Source organism: Microcaecilia unicolor, chromosome 2 (assembly GCF_901765095.1).
Source record: "Microcaecilia unicolor chromosome 2, aMicUni1.1, whole genome shotgun sequence".
Taxonomy (NCBI): Eukaryota; Metazoa; Chordata; class Amphibia; order Gymnophiona; family Siphonopidae; genus Microcaecilia; species Microcaecilia unicolor.
This window is the reverse complement of record NC_044032.1, coordinates 60,249,971-60,271,170: the sequence shown is the minus strand read 5'-3', so window position 1 is coordinate 60,271,170 and position 21,200 is coordinate 60,249,971. Positions and strand designations below refer to the sequence as shown.

Sequence of the window (21,200 nt, the reverse complement as noted above, 5' to 3'; positions counted from 1 at the left end):
AGAGGAAGCAAGATCTCATGGCTGACACAGCACGGTCCTACTCTTTTGAGTGTCATGGTTTACAGATGGAAGTGGAATATTTTTGTGGAGGTATGATGGCTAGCAAAGTTGTGGGTGAGCAAGCTCTTGAAAAACCACACATTTTGATATCAGTGACAGAACTCCCACAATTTCTTTTAACTAAACCTGCTGAAATTACTCTAGATGTTAACTGGCAAAAAAATATTGAACTGAGGAATACCATGATTCTTCAAACCAAAGCATTAACTCAGAACATGCAGAATCTGGAACAAAAAGTGACTGAAGTCTCCTCAGAACTAAGGAACAGACTGAGAAAATGGAAGAAGATATACAGTTACAGTAAATTCAATTATAGCGTCTTTAAACCTTTCTTAAACATAGTATAATTGGTAATATTTCTAAGATTAACTGGTAAAGGAAACCAACAAGGAGGAAAAAACCTCAAGAAACCGTGAGAAACAGAATCAAACCAGTGAGGTAGGTCCAAAGAGGAAACTTTATTGAAATTAAAAAACAACCCGACACGGCCATGTTTCGGCCCAAAGGCCTGCCTCAGGGATCTTGTAAAATCTACATAAAAACAAACATAATATATGTAAACGAATAAATAATGAAACATATAGGGAAATGCATAATGTGACACATGAAAATTGTGTAAATGAACAAAGCAATATACAATTAAAAAGATAACCATATAAATAAACAATATGCTAAACAAAGATTCCTTTAGAAAATAATGCTTGGCTCAATAAAGTTCCAAAATTTTGCAGCTTCAAAGGCAAACAAATTAGTAACATCTTTAGGACTCGGGAAATCAAATAGTGAAGATTTTCGGAAGTTATATAAATAAACTCGCCAATGAATAATGCACAAGAATAGTCATACATAATGGAACTTGTCCAAATGTAATTTCCACAACAAATAGCCCAGCTTAAAAAGTATCCTCGCCTAAACAGTCTTAATGAGTCTTAATAAAGTAGAGAGTAATTCTGTCTGTTTTTGGTAAGGAGAAAATTAGGCATAAAGCCACATTTTGAACTGTTTGAACTTTTCTCAATAGATATTTTGGTAAACCCAAGTAGATTATGTTACAATAGTCGAGCATGCTAAGAATCACAGCCTGCACCACTAATTGAAAGAAACCTGTTAGATATTTGCAAATTACTCTTAATTTTATCATACTGAAAAACACACTCCTTACTATAGAATTTATCTGATGCTCCATGGATGATTTATTACTCAGTGTTAACACCCAAAATTTTTATGGATTTGTCAAGCGCAAAACAATTCCCATCAATCAGCAGATTTGATCTCAGTTCTTTATTGTGTTGCGCCCCTACTAATAAGAATTTGTTTTTTGTTTTTTTACCATCACTAGCTGGATGCTATTCCATCATCTGAAATTAAATAAGGAAAAAAACAATGAGAAACAGTATCAGTTAGCGTCTGCAAAGTAGCGTTAACAGGGAAAATTAAAGTAATGTCATTAGCATAAGTAAAGTTTGTTAGCCCTCTTTCTCCAAACTGTGACCCAAGGAAGACATAAATCTTCTCGAACATATCTCAATCTTCATCTCCCCAACTGCAAAGGTCTCAAATACAAAACCTACTACGCATCCAACTTCTCCGTCATAGGCAGCCACTCTGGAACGCCATTCCTCGACACATCCGAACAACCAAAGAACACCTACCCTTCCGAAAGCTGCTGAAAACTTACCTCTTCAAACAAGCCTACCCAACCGACCAAACTTAATTCTTGAACCTAAACCACACCACTAGTACTACACATACTCCAACACTTTCCCCACAACTCTCCCGATTGCTCTACTCTGCATAACTATGTTATCTATGTGACACTTTGTACCATACTTTGCGATATCCCTATTGCCTTACTCTACATAACTATGTCATCTATGTTATACTTTTTACCACACTGTGTTATCTCTGTGAAACTTGTACCATACTTTGTAAGCCGCACTGAACCTGCTATTGAGCGGGAAAGAGCAGGATATAAATGCTACAAATAAATAAATAAAATAAATAAGAACACTGAATTAAACTGGCGATAATGGTGAGCCCTGGGGCACCCCCGATGCTGGGGACCAAATCTCCAATATTTCTCCTTGAAACTTCACACAATAAGACCAATGAGTTAGAAATCCTTAAACCAGGATAAGACATTACCATACTGGAATCTGAAACAATACATGCATAATTATTAAAGATTAATAAAGTTGAGCATAAAATGTGAAACTTTGGAGAATTCCTCTAGAAGCTATAATTTTCCTCATCTTTCTATGGTTACTCCAAGGGATATGCTGAAGTAGTACCTCATAGAAATACTGAATGCTCCTGAGGGATGTAGTCCACCATTTACTCAAGTTTATTATTCACCTGTGTTTAAGAAAACAGAAGATAAACAACTAGCTGACGACACAAAGTTGTTCAAAGTTGTTAAATCGCAAGAGGATTGTGAAAAATTACAAGAGGACCCTACAAGACTGAGCATCTACATGGCAGGTGAAGTTTAATGTGAGCACGTGCAAAGTGATGCATGTGGGAAAGAGGAACCCGAATTATAGTTATTTTATGCAAGCTTCCACATTAGAAGTCAGTGACCGGGAAAGGTATCTAGGCATCATCATTGATGATACTTTGAAACCCTCTGCTCAATGTGCAGCAGAGGCTAAGAAAGCAAATAGAATGTTAGGTATTATTAGGAAAGGAATGTAAAACAAAAATGAGAATGTTATAATACCTTTGTATCGATCCATGGTGTGACTGCACCTCGAATATTGTGTTCCATTCTGGTCACCACATCTCAGATAAGATATAATAGAATTAGAAAAGATACAGAGAAGGGCAACGAAAATGATAAAGGGGATGGAACAATTTCCCTATGAGGAAAGGTTAAAGAAGATAGGGCTCTTCAGCTTGGAGAAAAGACAGCTGAGGGGATATATGATAGAGGTCTATAAAATGAGTGGAGTGGAATGGCTAGAAGTGAATCGCTTGTTTACGCTTTCCAAAAATACTAGGACTAGAAGGCACGCAATGAAGCTACAAAGTAGTAAATTTAAAACGAATCAGAGAAAATATTTCCTCACTGAACGCTAATCAATAGAAATCAAACAAAATTAAAACATGGAAAAGAAAATAAGATACCTGTTTTACTGGACATAACTTAGTACATTTCTTGATTAGCTTTCGAAGGTTGCCCTTCTTCTTGATTAGCTTTCGAAGGCTGCCCTTCTTCGAAGAAGGGCAACCTTCAAAAGCTAATCAAGAAATGTACTAAGTTATGTCCAATAAAAAAAGGTACCATCTTATTTTCTTTTCCATGTTTTAATTTTGTTTGATTTCTATTGATTACCTTTAAGAGTGGACTAACACGGCTACCATACCTCTTCACTGAATGTGAAATTAAACTCTGGAATTCGTTGCCAGAGAATTTAGTAAAAGAAGTTAGCTTAGCAGGGTTTAAAAAACGGTTTGGATGGCTTCCTAAAGGAAAAGTCCATAGACCATTATTAAAATGGACTTGGGGAAAATCCACTGCTTATTCCTAGAATAAGCAGCATAAAATGTATTGTACTGTTTTTGGATCTTGCCAGTACTTGTGACCTGGATTGGCCACTGTTGGAAACAGGATGGACTTGATGGACCATCACTCTGTCCCAGTATGGCAGTACTAATGTACTTACTACTACTACTACTACTTAACATTTCTAGAGCGCTACTAGGGTTACGCAGCGCTGTACAGTTTAACAAAAAGGACAGTCCCTGCTCAAAAGAGCTTACAATCTAATGGGCGAAATGTCAAGTGTCAAGTCTAGATTTCCTGAGTAGAGGTATGGTGGTTAGGTGCCGAAGGCGACATTGAAGAGGTGGGCTTTGAGCAAGGCTTATGTACTTACAGAATATATGGCTACAACTTCCTTAGACTCTAAGAAAGCAGTTAAATCTAATCTGTCCTGAGAAATAGGGGATGTACCCTCTACCTTTTCAGCTGAAAGTTTTTTCTTTGCAGTAAGTAAATTTAAAAAAAAAAAAAAAAACTCTAGAAACAGGAGGAGCATTTGAGATGGAATTTTCAAAACTTGAAGGATATAATGTTTAAACATCTCTTGAGCCGAAATACCAGGTATGTGCGGAAAGTTAATCAGTCTAAGATTCCTTCTGCAAACTATATTCTCCAAATTTTCTGAAGTTCTATTACTTTTAACTAATGAAGCAGATAAAGCATCCACAGACTTCCAGTGAGTTTCTAGCACTGGACTAGAATTCTGTACTGCAGTCAGTTGGAACTCATAAGAGTTCAAATGCTGCCCTGTTTTACCAATTTTAACAGAATCAATAGCCGTCTGATTGTCCCAGTGTCACTATCATCTTCCAAATCTCTTCAAGGGTAAAAATAGCTGGCCTTACCAGAGGAAAAAAAACCAAAACTAAAGTTGGCAGCACTTCACCTATTTCCGATGCTATACCAGGGGACTCAACAACAGTGCCATGATTTGTGTTTCTGCCAGGTACTGGTGACCTGGCTTGGCCACTGTTTGGAAAACAGCATACTGGGTTAGGTGGACCATTAGTCTGACCCAGTATGGCTACTCTTATGTTCTTATGAGTCGATGGGCCCACTGGATGTCTCTGCTTTGTTAGAGACTTTGGATAGTGAATCTCCACTTGTCTCTAATTTAATTGTAGTTGTAACTCTTGCTCCAGATAAGCTTACAAGACTTTTTTTTTAAGGAACAAAGAAGCCTTTTTATGGTTTCAAGATCAGAGTTTTTCCAGATATCTCTAGAGAAACCTAGAAACTTTTAGGGAACAATTTCTACCTGGGAGACCTGGGGTAATTCAGTTGGAAGCTACAATGTTCCTCAAATATCCATGTAAACATATTACTAGATATCAATCTTTGAAATATGTTTGCTTTGATCCATGTCATCTAACTACTTTGCTAGCCACTAAACAACTCACTGTGAAGTCCCTCCATAAAGTGGATGGGACCAATTGTTTAGCCTAGCAATATGGAAATATATTTTCTGTGCTTTAGCAGCAGGACTATTTCCTAGATTTTCTGCTGTTCTGATTATTCCTTACTATCCTCCAATTTATAAATCCTGAATTCTTTATTTGTGGACTTGAATGAATCAGTAATTCAGAATTTTGCTTATTATTGTTTTCTATTTTTCAATTATTGATCACTTTACTCTAGAAGTGTTTTTGCTGGGTTGTAAATGGTTTAAATTGCATAAATAAATTTTTTAAAAAATCTTGAAAGTTTATGAAATTGGTACATACCATATATTCTCAACTATAAGTCAATCTCATGTATAAGTCGAGAGCAGTTTGAGACTAAAAATTGCCAAAATTAGTGAGACCTGTATATAAGTCAAGGCCACACACAGTCAAATTGTACTCCCCCCCTCAGGCAACAGGTCTTTCTCCCTGACACACATAGACTTGTCCCTGCCTTACTCATACCCCACCACACAGAGTCAGCATTCCCTCTCTGCTGCCCCCACCAGCTAAGGGTTGCACAAGTACAATTTGTTTTTCAAGCATAATTATGCAAGAACTAATCCTATTTCACAAAGGCAAGATGGGAATGGCAGCACCTTTTTTACTGCAGTTACACTGGACACGAATATATTTTAGAATACTGTTAAAATGTGTTTACCAGTAGTTTTCAAATTTTTACATAGCACAGTGGTAAAAATACATTTTTAATGTACCTTGCCGGGTCCCTGTTTCTTCCCCCTGCCTGTAGGAGGTGCCCAATTGTGAGGATGGTACAGGAGCACGGCCAGGGCTGCCTGGGGCTGCCAATTCACTACTGTGAACCCGGAAAAAAAAAATCACAAGTGTGCATATGCCATGGTGAAAGAAGAGAGGAGCTGCAGGAAGGCTTGCGGCTGCAGAGGGCCAAACCTGTTGGGACTGGATGCGTGCTTGATGACATCATTATGCGCATGACAGGGGTAAAGAGAGGAGGATTAATTTTGTTAATGCTACTGGTGTTACCTGTAAATAAGACATCAATTTTTAACAGCAATTTTTCATCACAAATTTCTCAACTTATAGTCAAGTATGTATGGTAAGTACACCTTCTTATTTACAAAGTGGGACAGAGAATGTGGACTCCTACACTGTTATCTGTGAAACAAGAGGATAACCAGGAATTGTGCTTTGGTTTATCCTTGTTCTTCCAAGGAAACGGAAAGATTTGTGGACAATAAAAAAAAAATGTCACGTGCTCAGCTGGACATCTTCTGGAAGATCTAAGCTTTGCATATAAAAAGCGTTGGCCCAGGTTGTCCTAGTTTATTTGTCCCTTGGAGCAATGTACAATAAACCATACTATATTAAATTTCTCATACAAAACCACCACTCCTGTGATTGTCACATACTAACATAAAAGAAACTTTGAACAATGTTAAATATAGCATTGAACTGTGACATCATTCAATTAGGCACCAAAAAAGGACTCTATTTAGGCAGGTTAGAACTACAGAACACTTAAGAGTAAACTCATGCATCACACAAGCAAACCCACCACCAACTGACTAGTTTCATAAGTTAAAGCCTAAATATTGTTGGATTTGTTTATGGGCAGAATGCAAAGGCCATATGGTCTGTCATCATTTACTGTTTTCCTGTGTTTATGAGACCTGCAAAAAGTCTGCAAATTAGTAATACTAAAAAGTGATTTTCTACTTTCAATTAAATATATAAGCCATTCACTCTCAATTTATATACTGGAAAAAAGCTTAACTGTGTTAAGTATCAGGGTGGAGGAGTGGCCTAGTGGTTAGGGTGGTGGACTTTGGTCCTGGGGAACCGAGGAACTGAGTTTGATTCCCACTTCAGGCACAGGCAGCTCCTTGTGACTCTGGGCAAGTCACTTAACCCTCCATTGCCCCATGTAAGCCGCATTGAGCCTGCCATGAGTGGGAAAGTGCGGGGTACAAATGTAAAAAAAAAAAAAATTTGCATTTTAATTCATGCATAAGAAATTATAAAGTTCATATAGGAGGGAAAGAATGAATGAACAGCAGCACTGCAAGTCAAAGAACTTAACTTTTTGCCACTATATAAGAAGTCCACAATACCGCTCATATATAAGAATACTTTGGTTTTTGCCAGTTTTTCGTGGCTAATCACAAAGCCTTGCATGGTACACTTCATTTCAGTGTTTCTTCATAAGGAAGTAACTTGGAAGATTTGCAGAATATTGATGCAGCTCCCTTTGTATAAAAATTTATTTTGGAGTTATTATAAATTCAAAAAGTCATACCCAATTGATTTGTAAAGCATAATTCTATAATATATAAAAGAACTGTAAACATTACAGAATTATAGAATTGTAAATATTACTATAAACAGGCTTATTTGGACAGAACAAACTTTGAATTTTAGCTCAATTTAAAGCTGATAAGAGTTTAGCACTTTACCTAATGAAATTTATAGCCACATACAAACAGGGAAAAAAGTAAACTAAAGTTACAGTAGCAAAATGTCAAAATTAGGACCAAAGTTATAATATCTTTATGAATATCAAAACATGGAGATGACAGAAAAATCCCCACTACATACAGTACACACAGTGTTACACAAGCCAAGCCAAGAAGCAGCATCTTACTATTGTATCAACGGGCTGGATGTGAACTAAAATCTGCGGAGTGTACAGTTCTAGAGCTTTGCTTGTTTCATAGAACTGCTCAGAATAAGGAATCAGACTAACAGCTTCTTCATCACAGTCCAGTTCTACCTGTTACATATTTGAAAGGGAGAGAAACAAATAAGGTTGGAAACGGAACACACAACAGAAAAAACTAAAAACAGCTATGAGTGAACAAATGACTTACAGAACGAAAAAGGATGCAAACTAAGGAGAGTCAATTATTAACAGCACATGCATATTATTTGCAACAATGAGCATTTTTAGCAATGGGCCCTGCTGCACACAATACAAATTAATGGGATTAGTGCATGCTATTAGTAAATGACTAATCGGGCTCATTTTCAAAAGAGGACGTCCATCTTTCGACACAAATCGGAAGATGGACATCCTTCTCCCATAGACGTCCAAATCAGTATAATCGAAACCCGATTTTGGACGTCTCCAACTGCAGTTCGTCGAAAGGACGTCCAAATTTCAAGGGGGCATGTCGGAGGTGTAGCGAAGGTGGTACTTGGCGTGCCTAACACTTGGACGTCTTTGGCCCATAATCGAAAAAAACAAGGACGTCCGTGACAAACACTTGAATGTTTCTCCCGGACGTGTTTTTATTACGAATAAGGCACAAAAAGATGCCCGAAATGACCAGATGACCACCGGAGAGAATTGGGGACGACCTCCCGTTACTCCTCCAGTGGTCACTAACCCCCTCCCACCCTCAAAAAACACCTTTACAAATAAGTCATACCAGCCTCAGATTTATTTATTTATAGCATTTATACCCCACAATATTCCCACCCATGGGCAGGCTCAATGTGGCGTACAACAGTCTATAAAAACATACAACAATTCAACAAACAAATCAATCAATGTCGTAAAAGGAAAAGGAAAATAGCTAGGGAGGGAAAAGGGGAAAGAGTAGTGGTGAACAATATGTCGCTACGTCAGTTGGCATTCAGAAGGAAGAGATGCCAGGCAGGTTTGAAGCGTATGCTCTACCAAAAAAGAAGGTCTTGAGGTGCTTCTTGAAGGTCGGGTGATCAGGAGTAAGTTTGACCAATTGAGGCAGCCCATTCCACAATTGAGTGCTGAGATAGGAGAAGGAGGATGCATAGGTGGTCTTATATTTGAGGCCACAAAAAACTGGGTAATGTAGGTTTAGGTACGAACAAGCTGATTTGTGAGAATTCCTAGGCGGCAGGTTAATTAGGGTGTCCATATAAGCCATACTCAGGTCCATGACAGTGCATGCAGGTCCCAGGAGCAGTTTTAATGGGTACTGCAGTGCACTTCAGACAGGCGGACCCAGGCCCATAACCCCCCCTACCTGTTACATTGTGGAGGAAACAGCGAGCTCTCCAAAACCCACTGTACCCACCTATAGATGCCCCCCTTCACCCGTAAGGGCTATGGTGGTGGTGTACAGTTGTGGGTAGTGGGGTTTGGGGGGTTTTGGGGGGGGGCTCAGCACACAAGGTAAGGAAGTTATGTTCCTGGAAGCATTTTATGAAGTCCACTGCTATGCCCCCTAGGGTGCCCGGTTGGTGTCCTGGCATGTCAGGGGGACCAGTGCACTACAAATGCTGGCTCATCCCACGCCCAAATGGCTTGCATTTGGACGTTTTTGACATGGACGTCTTTGGTTTCGAAAATCGCCAAAAGTCAGAAACGTCCATGTCTAGGGACGTCACAGGAGTGTGTGCAGGAACAGCAACTGTATAATAAAAGCAATGTTAAAGGTGTATTAAAAAGTTAATCCAAACATTAAATGTCCCATGGCTATAAGGCATACAGTCATGGATATGAATCAGAACGATACATGGATACAATAAATAAAGGATCAATGACACACAAAAAAATTCTGCTCTAACTTTGATGACTTCAAACTACAAGCCCAACCTATGTCAGACAGATTCACAACCAGGGGATACCCAGTTGTACATATTGCCACAAGCCTAGAAAGGGCACAAGCTTGCAACAGACAAGACCTCCTGCAGACCACAATCACGAGAGACCGTCCAGACATTATTTCTACACTTCAATATTCCTTCCTTGCCTGACGGATGCAGAAAATCATACGTCAACATTGGCATCTTCTGGAAAATTACGACTGCTTCCAAAACAAAAGACTAGTGGTAGCATGCACCAGAGGACAAAACCTAAAACAGTATCTGATTCCCTCGATGCTTCCAGATTTACAGTCCGCACCAACCAACATCCATTTGGGCCATCTTAGATGCAGACACTGCAGAGTATGCAAACATGCCTGTGAAACATCAGTGTTTGTACATCCAACCACAGGAAAAACATTCACTCTCCAGCATACATCGGACTGTACTACCTCCGGAGTTCTTTATATCATCCAATGTCCTTGCCATCTCCTCTACATCGGAAAGACAAACAGAATGATTAAGACCCGGATCATCGAGCACCGCAGTTGCATAAAATGCAATGTTGAGAGTGCACCCATTGTTACCCACTGGAACACTGCTAACCATACAATAAAGAACCTTAAATTTCTGGTATATAAAATTATCATTCCAAACAACAGAAGAGGGAACTTGGACAATATACTGCTCAGAGAAGAACAGAAACTGATTTATGAATTCAATAGTCACCCCTTCTGGATTGAATGCAGAGTTAGACCTGCACCCCTTTCTATAAACAAACATCATGACCCACCATTTCCCCCCCCCCCCCCCCCCCCCCCCCCTTTCTTATTGTCCCCACCACATATTAATATATGCTGATAAATATGTTTGGCCATATACTGTTTGTCTTTTTCTGTTGACTTCAGATTTTACACCATTCGGATACTGAGCAATATTCATTATAGAATTTTTACATTTTTTACTTTTTTTTTTTTTTTACTATATTTTCATTTTCCACATATGTAACCTAAAATATATATATGTAACTCAATACACCTATGTATCATTGCTTTTATTATACAATGTTCCTTTACTTTACAGTTGGTGTTCCTTTTAGAGCCACAGTTTCACAACACATACTCCTGTGACCTGGTACCTTTAAACGGACGTGTTCAGTCCACACACTGTTTAATCTATGATTGTCCGTGTTATGGCTGTTCAAGCTTTGTGTGTGTTAAGCCCCTTAAGTTCATGAGAATCGTGCAGCTGAACCATTCTGTAAGCAGCTGTATTCAATGCCGTATTTGTGTATCCATTGTGTACTGATGTTTCAGCATCTAGCTTTTACCTTTTATATATTTATTTACTCAATTTGTATCCCACATTTTCGCACCTCTTTGCAGGCTCAATGTGGCTTACATTATGCCGTAATGGCGATCACCATTTCCGAAAGAAGAAATACAGATTATTGCATTTAAAGTACAGAAAATATAAAATAAATTAGAAGTAAATAGATATACAAATCATTTCAGGTGTAAGAGGACAAGGGTAATAATGTGTAACGTTCAATAATGACATTGTGATTATAGTAAATAATTAGAAAGAGATCAATGATAACTTGTTCTGGTAAAAGTTTTGGTGTCAGTTCATTTATGAAGGATCTTTTCGGAAGGTTGCCAAATTGTGTGTTGTTTTTATGGCATTTGGTAATGCATTCCATATTTGCGTGCAGGTGTAGGAGAAGCTAGATGCATATATTGATTTGTATTTGAGTCCTTTGCAATTGGGGTAATGGAGGTTCAGGAATGAGCGTGATGATCTTTTTGTGTTCCTTGCTGGTAGGTCTATGAGGTCTAACATATATATCGGGGCCTCGCCATGAATAATTTTATGAACCAGGGTGCAGGTTTTGAATGTAATTCTTCTCTGAGGGGTTTGGCGCTTTCATATTCCACTTTTCCAAATATGAGTCTGGCTGCAGTGTTTTGGGCTGTCTGGAGTTTCTTAATAATTTGTGCTTTGCACCCGGCATAGATGGAATTGCAGTAGTCCAGATGGTTTAACACCATTGAATGCACCAGATTGCGGAATACCTCCCTTGGGAAGAATTGTTTTATTCATTTGAGTTTCCACATTGCTTGGAACATTTTCTTTGTTACATTTTTTATGTGACTTTCTAATGTGAGATTTCGATCAATTGTGACTCCCAGCAGTTTCAAGGTGTCTGAAACAGGAAGAGTAAGGTTTGGGGTATTTATATTGGTATGATTAATCTTGTTAAATTGAGATGAAAGAATAAGGCATTGTAGAGTCTTCCCTCAATAAACTTAAACTTCAAATATTGGATGTCTTCAGTCTGTTCTTTGAATAGCCTGGTTCTGTTCCCATTCCTCCTCTGCTCCTGCATATATCTAGGCACCAATTTATATGTCATTGATCCTTTATTTATTGTGTCCATGTTGTTCTGATTATAAAACTGATGCTTTTATAATTTACATTCATATCCACGACTCTATGCCTTATAGCCATGGACTATTTAATGTTTGCATTCATTTTTTAATACACCCATGTAGCATTGCTTTTACTTTACAGTTGATGTTCCTTTTACAATTGATGTTCTTTTTCAAGTCGCTGTTCCTACACACACTCCTGTGACTGGGTACCTTTCACAGACATGTTCAGGCTATATATTTTCAGCCCTATTATTGTCCACGTTATGGCTGTTCAAACTTTATTTGTGTGAAACCCTTTAAGTTCATGAGAATTGTCCACTTTATGGTCTTCCAAGCTGAACTGTTCTGTATGTAACTGTATTGAATGCCCAATTCGTGTACCCATTATTTGCTAATCTTTTACTATTTCACAATATCTATGGTGTTCATGCACCATTGTTTTCATTATGAAATTGATGCTTTTATAGTTTACGTTCATATCAATGACTGTCTCCTTGCACCGTTGTCTTTGATTATGTAATTGATGCTCTCATGGTTTACATTCATATCCACTACTTTGTGACCATTATGTTATATAGCCATGGTTTATTACATTTATGCAACGATGTCCTGCACATCATATTCATACAACCATACCTTGTGCTCTACATCCTGTACATTTCATAGCCACATATGCTTTTCTTTCCACCTTTCACTATATATCCTTTTTTCCAATATGTCTACATTATGCACATATTTTCCCGTGCCACCACACACTCCACATTCCACACACTGGTTTATACACTCTCTCCCCTTTATTTTCAGTCCACTTTTTTTAGTAGTTTAGAAAATAAATGAAAAATCGGGAATTATTGTATTATTATGTTTATTATTCATTTTATTTCTACACTTTTATCTCTCCAACTTCACTTGTATAAGTCTTACCATTGTTCCCCCATCCTCTATGTCTAGTTGCTTCACAATGCTCCGTGCCGTATTCTACCACACCATCTCCGACACATGCGCCTCCTTTTGGCACCTTTTTGTATCCTTTTAAACCCTTCCACATACAGTACCTGGTTTTCTTCTATGACTAGTTAGTGGCGTCTAGCAGCTACATTTTCCACTGTGCCCCAAGAATCTTTTTCAAGGTATGCATGCTACTACTTTTTATTTTTATTCGTTTACATTTCTAGACTTTTCTTCTTTCTAGTCCCGCTGCATGCTCCACCACTGTTCAAATACCCGTCTGTCACTTTACCTGCTGTTCACTTTCTCACCTTATCTTTTTTATCCCCTTTACTTTGTCAAGCAACCAATGTTTATACATTTTGAACTGATTTTGACTACTATCTCCTTCATTAGCCCTTATATCATAGCCAATCTCGTTTTCCTCCTGTTTTCTACATATTGAGTTTTTTTCTATTTAACCCGATTTTATCCATTATCTACATACTCTTAGTTTTGTTCTCACACACACGCTTCTGTTTTAATCATTTTCGTCAACCTCTGTCTACTGCCGCGATTCATTTTAGTTCTCCGCATAGCGCCATGTCCACTTACCTTTCTAGCCACAGTCAGTGCGAGCACTCTCTCTCTTTCATGACAACTATTTCCATGCATATTTCTTTCAGACCAATACTTCATCCACCAGAGTCTCTATCCCAAAATGTTTTGTCCACTAACTCTTGGAAACAAAGTATCAAGGTTAGTATTGACACCAACTATCTTTATAGATGTTTCAAGGCTGTTCTATATACTGTCTTCCTTCTCCCCTTACACATGCCATATATACAGATTACTGCAATATATTTTTACTGTAGTGCTCTGAATTTCTTATTTATTGACTGTACTGATTGTATTTACTAACTGCACTTTAGTGATTATGTTCTAATATTAAGACATTTTCAAATGGTATACTATATTTTAAATGTCAAAAGGACACATTTTATTTCTCATTGTATATATATTTTTCTCATTGCATTTCTACAGTTGCTCCTTGTTATAATTGTTATTTGTTTTTATTTATAGTTCATTAAGATGTTTTTTTGATTCCTTATATTTATATAGACTCCTGAAGGCACTTCTTGAGCCAAAACAGGGTACCTTGTAGAGTCTTCCCTCAATAAACTTAAACTTCAAATATTGGACGTCTTCAGTCTGTTCGTTTAATAGCCTGGTTCTGTTCCCAGGCCTCCTCTGCTCCTGCATATATCTAGGCACCAAATTATAGAATTACCTCCTATATGTTAATGGGCTCAACAGTGGGGCCAAAAGAGTATTTGAGACAACAAATGGGAAAGGATTAATGTACTTTGTCTCCAAGAAACACATCTGAAGTGGGAACAATAAATAAATAAACATGAACAATCAACATTCAACTCCAAGTATTCTCACTAATTCTAGGCAACTGGCACTTTAGAATATAGAAAAGAGGTATGGGGATACTGATGACAACAGACTGCAAAGTGAACATTCTAGAACCAGAAAAAGAAAAGGCAGATATACAATCTTGGTTTTATGCCTGAATAAAACCAGTAGGTTCATATTTGTAGATTCAAGAGTATTTTTTTTTAATTTTTAAAATGTTATAGCCCGCATACTCCTAAGTAGTTTACAGAAGAAAAATACATTAAAAATTCAACATAAAACCATCACATCTAAGGAAATACGTTTTTACAGAAAGGGTAGTAGAAATGTGGAACAGTATCCCAGTGGAGGTGGTGGAGCTAAGTCTGGATATGAATTCAAGAAAGCTTGGGAAAAGCTTGTGGAATCTCTAAGGGAGAGGAAGAGATGGAGGTTTGGATAGACAAGACGGGATGGGCCATTTGGCCTTCATCTATCATCATGTTTCCATATGGTCCCAAAACAAGGAGTTTTTTTGAGAAGTTGGGAAATACAGTGTACCTTAAGCAGCAGGAGCCAGTAGTTTACACAGAAACATAGATGTAGGCAGATAAAGACCATATGGCCAATCCAGTCTGCCCAGCCATTCCATCTACTCTCCCTAACACTCCCTTAGAGATCCCATTTACTTGTCCCAAGCTCTCTTGAATACTGTTTTAGTCTCCACCACTTCCACTGGGAGGCCGTTCCACGAATTCACCATCCTTTCCATGAAGCAGTAGTTCCTCAGGTTACTTCTGAGTCTGTCTGTTTTAATCCGAGACATCCTATATAATAACTAGCCATTAAGCCCGTAACAACGGGCTAGTTTTTTTTTTCTATGGCCTCCCCCATCCACCAACCCTGCTTTCTCCCCTGCCCTCCCCCCATGTCCAGCAACCCTCCTCTCCCCCCTCCCAAGCACTTGTACAGTGGCATTTAGATTATCACCTCTTTTTTTCTGCTGATTTTGCATATCACCAGGCAGTGAAGTATCTTCTGTCCTTGGCCACTACCTTGTCACATTGTTTTTTGCCACCTTGTGATCTTCAGGAGCCTTGACTTTTATCCATGGGAAGGTTGAGCAGTTTACAGAGTAAATGTCTTTTCAGAGATTGTTGATTTATGTTGAGACAAACTTTGAGTATCTGACAGTATTGATGTCCAATTATGTGTTCTTCAGTATTGTTCTGCAAATGGTGCTGTTGGGATCATCATGATTGTTTAAGTTTAATTATTAGTTGTCAAAAACTAGGGGAGAGGAAGGAGCAGGAGTGAAAAACAGCGTCTTCTTGACCATCGAGGGAAACAAAGTCTTGAGAAGCCGGAGGAGCGCGTGCGCGCCGGAGTTCAAGCTGGAGGGGCGGAGGAGTGTGGCGAGCGAGCTCGTGCATGGATGCGGGCAGTGGGAGAGTATGCCATCGCTCAGACGCAACTACGGGACCTCACGCGTTCGTTGAATCGGTCCGTATTCGGTGGCGGTTAATAATAGTGTGTGAGAGCAATAGCGGAGGTGTAGGGAACATTTGGGTCACAGCGTTACTTTTCTTACGGGATGGAAAATCTGCCCACCGCCATTATTGCCTGCAACCTGGAGGAAGGTGTCTTCTCGGGAGGCGTGTGCAGGGTAAGTCCGGGGCAGATGGGCAGGGACTGCTGCCAAGGGCCACAGTTTACAGCAACAGACGTAGGGCAGGAGTGTCCTCAGAGCCCTGGTTTGGTTAATTGATTGGGATATTGTATGTAAATGTGTGACCAGGATTTTCATCCTTGTGCGGATTTCTAATTCTGTGTTTCCCTCAGTTCCGCCCCCTCCTCCCCTCCCTGCTCCCTCCTCCTCCGATTTCCACGCCCATGGAGGCGGGGCTTGGACTTCTACACTCTCAGCATTCGGACTCTACTGCGCATTTGCAGGTGAGTTGGTCACTTGTCATTTATATGTTTGATTCTCACCTCCAACGTTCTGACTTGCTGCCTGGGACCGTGGCTCATTCCGAGTTGGTCTGCTAGGCTCCGTTGATCAGGCTGACATCACAGTAGCCATTATGATGTCAACTTCAGAACCCGGGGGGGGGAAAAAAAACATGCCTCATAGCTGATCCATGTCGAGAGGAGGGTCGCTGGACATGGGTGGCTGGAGGGGGGCCGAGGAAAACCTTGCTAGCGCCCGTTTCATGTGTGTCAGAAACGGGCCTTTTTTACTAGTATAAAATATAATATTCCAATGGACAATTTTTTGTTTACGAAAATTATGTACTACAGTGGTTGAATTTAAGACTCAAGCTGGGAGAATGTGTCAAAGAATTTTGGATTGAGGAAATCCTTGTTATGTTGTGAAAAGGGCTGACAAAACAGCCCTATATGCAGAATGGAATTGGATATTGTTACCTAAATCCAATAATGTCAATTCAGAATTAACCTGTGTTCTACCATATTCAACCAAGATTTTTGATATTAAGCGGACTGGTCAGTACTGCAATATCATTCTCAGTTAAGCTATATGCCTCGATTTGTATAAAAAAGAAGTAACAATATGGGGATAAACTGTGCTAACTTCTAATCAACTGGATGAGATACAAGTTTCAGTGGTCATTGTGCATGCGGGAAATGTAGTTATTGTGATCTGGCATAGATTAGAACACAAATATTGATTCATGGACAGAATAGATATTTTCATTTGAAAAATGTATACAGATTGCAACATATCCTGTGTAGTATATTGTGTGAAATGTCCTTCTGAGAAATACTATATAGGTCAAACCATGCATAAGATTAAAATTAGACTGGAGAACATCAGACATATATGTAAGGCGGTGCCATTGGTTGCACATTGGCACTTGATGAAACGTCATATGTGGGATCTTAAATTTGCAATATTATTTGTCCTCCAGGGTGTTAGGGGGGAAATATAGCACAAGTTTTGTTAAATAAGGAACAGCAATTTACCTATGAATGGAATACACTGATCCCAAATGGGTTAAATAAAGACACTGAATGTTTTCATTATGAAGTAACAGTGCATATGTGTAAATTGACTTGATTTGTGTTCAGAGGCTCAGTGTTTTTGTTCCCCTGAGCGCCATCTTGGAGTGTCACAGTACACTCCAGTTCCTTAAGTCGTACTAATCATTTAGAAACGAAGAGATGTATTTTACAATGAGTACTGATTTAAAGGATTTTTGTTTCATTATCCCCTGAAGAAGCCATCGGGTGGCGGTTAAACTTGGATCTGAGTCAGGATGTGAAATATATATTAGAGAAGATTTGCAGTCCTGCATCTGTCACTATATAAAGGCTCCTTAAACTAAGCTGAATGGAGCTTGACATGTGAGACTTTACTTGCCAACTAGAGGATGGAGTGGAGGCAAAAATAGGCTTAGGAGACTTCCCCACACCTAGAAAACGTTTAAATTAATCTGAGTCAAGAAAAACATGGAATTTAAACATATGGAATCTAATTAAAAAAAAAAAAAAAACATGTATACAGAATCTAAAGGAAAAACGGCCCTCCCAGAGCCCACAATTCAGATTTAAGGGCTAAAAAAGTTCTCTTCTGAGTTGAGTGGAACTAAAGAGTCAGAAAAAATTTGAACTTTATGTCCGAGAAAATCCATACCTTTATAACAAAAATATAAACTTAAGAACCAGTTCCAATCTGGCTCTAAAGCAAAGGAAGAAATCAATGTAGACCCTTCTAGAAAACCAGGAAGGTCAAAACTGTCTGATGAATCTTTTTTCTTGCTTCCTTTTGGGTCTCCTCTCATCAATTCACATAGTAAACCCAAGATGTTGGTGGTAATGACTCTCTAGTCACCTGCAGTACCTCCATTATATACATCTTAAGCATATCTGATGGTGAAAAAACTGGAGATTTAAGAACATTAGAAATAGATAGAAATAAAATAAAACAGACAGAATAAAACAAGATGATGCCTTTTTTATTGGACAAACATAATACATTTTTGATTAGCTTTCAAAGGTAATCCTTTTTCTTCAGAAGGGTGCTATACTGGAGAAACCAGCCAGATGCTAAAGAAGAGATTTAATTTACAGAAATATCATATGAAAAATGCCAGTGCCAATCAGGACGTCACCTATGTGGGACAGCACTTTACAAAACCAGAACACTGTATCAATGATTTGAAGGTGAGAATACTAAAAGGACACTTTAAGACAATCCAGGAATGTAAGATCTTTGAAGTCAAAATGACTAAATATTTTGATACCCACCAGACAGGACTTAACATACATCTGGGTTTTCTAGTCCATTATAAACCATAAAATTCTACTGCTTTTTCACCCTCTTATCACCATGCATCTCTCCCTGTCTCTCATCCACCCAACTCTCATGTTTCTCACCTTACCCACCCCACCCTCTTCCTGTGAGACTCTCACTGGAATGCTTTGATGATTCACTTATATATACTGTTATTTATCAACATTTGCTTATTTCTGATCTTGAAGAAGGATTACCTTCGAAAGCTAATCAAAAAAATGTATTAGTCCAATGAAAATGGTACCACCTTATTTTCTTCTCTAAGTTTTATTTTATTTATTACCTTTAAAAGTGGACTAACACAGCTACCACATTACTCTACTCAAGAAAATTAGTGAACTGCGAATTCAACCACCATTCATAATTTTCCAAAATCTCAAGCTTCTGATGAGTAATAGTATGAACCTTGACCAAGGTACCTTGTACTTCTCTCATAGCAAACAAATCTTTTTCCAGCATTTTCTGATCTTTCTCCAGCACCAAGGCTTTCTTTTCATTTTGAACCACCGATTTATCATGGTGGGTTACCTGAGATTGCAGGAAGTCCCTCCCATGCTGAAACTGCTTCAACTTCACAAGCAGAGAGTCCTCCATATTCTAAAGAGCATTCCAAAGCTCCTCCAAGGTGATCTTATCCAGCCCTTTTCTCCTCACTACACAAACGAGGACTGAGGATTGAGTGTGCTTCAGTCTGCAGCTCCACACCATCTGCAGATTCCAAAGCAATATCGAGGGACATCTCTCCCTCCAACGTCCCATCCTCAGGGCCAGTGGTGGCAGCATCTCTGGCAGTCAGCAGCCACGCACTTCCAGTTCTGGGTCAGGAAAGTGTCTAGCATTCTGGGCTCAGGATCAAGTCAAGGACGCTGTGCTTTGCATCTCCTTCCAGAAGCATTCCCATCCAATCTGCTACACTGGCTGAAGGCACAACAAAACCTAAACTCTTCTGCTGCATTAGGGCCAAGTGACCGCCGGATTCAGATTGGTAAGTCTGGTATTTCTCTTTGTGCGTCATCATCACTGACCCCACAGGCTCCAGAAGCAGGAACAGAGGGTCTTCACTCAGCACCATCTTGACCCCTCCTCCAGATGTCAAATCTTTGTTTTTATTGGATACTTTTACAGCACTGTTCAGGTTCCACTTTCATCTTTGTTCCAGTTCTTGTAACTTGGCAGTCATGCTTTTAACACAATCTTTCACATAGGAACTAAGTAACCAGACAGTTACATAAATCTCATGCATTACCTGCACACCTAAGGTTTATGTTATACTTTAAAGAAAAGAATATAGAAAAAGACAAGAAGATACTGCATTCCCCAATGATCTTTTCCCCAAAATACTGCTAGAAAAAGCATAAAAGTAAAAGCCAATACCACACAAAATCTGTAAATTTCCTAGTATACAAGCAAAGTAAAAATTACTTACCTGTTTATCTGTTCTGTCTACCACACTATAAAGTAGGGGAGGGACTGCATTTTCTATAGCCTTCCCAACATTGCTACGAAAAGAGTTGCTGGCTGGCAAACAACTGAGGGAAGAAAGAAGAAAAAGCATACACTTGTCTGTCAGCTGCAAACAGCAACAGGTAGAAAACTAGTGATTTGAGACTATAATCCCTATCTCCACTTATTACTGGATTACTGGAGAATTAAGAGAAAAGTAGGATCATGATCTTGAAATGCAAAAATGCAATCTGAGAAAATGCGGTAATTATTATACAGAGTCACAGAGTCTCTAGATACAGCTGTGTACAAACATTTAAGCACCCCTGGTTAAGCCATATGTTTCAATGAATACCTGAGTGAACAGAAGTCAACACAACCTCTGCATAGTACAAAGTTAAACAAATCATCTTTCTGCAAATGTTAATGCATTTATTTAGCTGGTTAAAAATATTTATAACTTGCAAAACTGGTTGAAACCAATACAATAAACATATGTAAAACAGCTAAAACATCAAATAATGCTACATTACTAAATATACATAATCTAAAACCACTGGACCCAATATTCATAATTACCATATATTTGCAGTTTATTTTTTATAGGTTCAAAACAAGATAAGTATGTACACCCCAAGGAATTACATTACATGCACAATTTTCAGCATAATCCTGCATAATATGAGTGGAAGTAACACAGCCCAAAAGGTGGCCTGACACCAAATGAAGGTCTAGATGAATGCCAGGAAACAGGAAGACAAGACTGGAAATCATCCAAAGACAATCAGGCTGCTGTGTTCTCCTGTTAGTTGGCAGAGGAGGGATTAGCATAATTTCACTTCTGAACAGATGATGCAGAGTCACTCTGTGACACAGAAGAGCAGAACAAGGAAGCAGCATTTTGGCCTGTTTGTGCTCCCAGTGCACACCTGTACACCTAAGGCTTACGTTATAGTTTTAGGGGAGTACAGAAAAACACAAGATGATACTGCATTCCGCCAATAAATTATTTCCCCAAAATGCTGAAAGAGAAAACGTAAAAGGAAAAGTATTATCACACAACAAAATTTACTTGGAGGATG

The 21,200-nt window shown here is 38.7% G+C and overlaps 1 protein-coding gene across 3 annotated transcripts in view; it reads right to left on the bottom strand.

Annotated features, from left to right (window-relative positions):
- WDR7 (WD repeat domain 7) overlaps positions 1-21,200 on the bottom strand; it is a 754,216-nt gene that overhangs the window by 646,041 nt on the left and 86,975 nt on the right. For 2 of the 3 annotated variants that reach the window (XM_030192974.1, XM_030192975.1), the window contains exons 9-10: positions 20,102-20,204; positions 7,670-7,798 (exon numbers count right to left, since the gene is read on the bottom strand). In XM_030192974.1, the coding sequence (XP_030048834.1) occupies positions 7,670-7,798; positions 20,102-20,204 (232 nt within the window). The remainder of the gene's footprint in view (positions 1-7,669; positions 7,799-20,101; positions 20,205-21,200) is intronic. The other variant, XM_030192976.1, reaches the window with a different exon arrangement.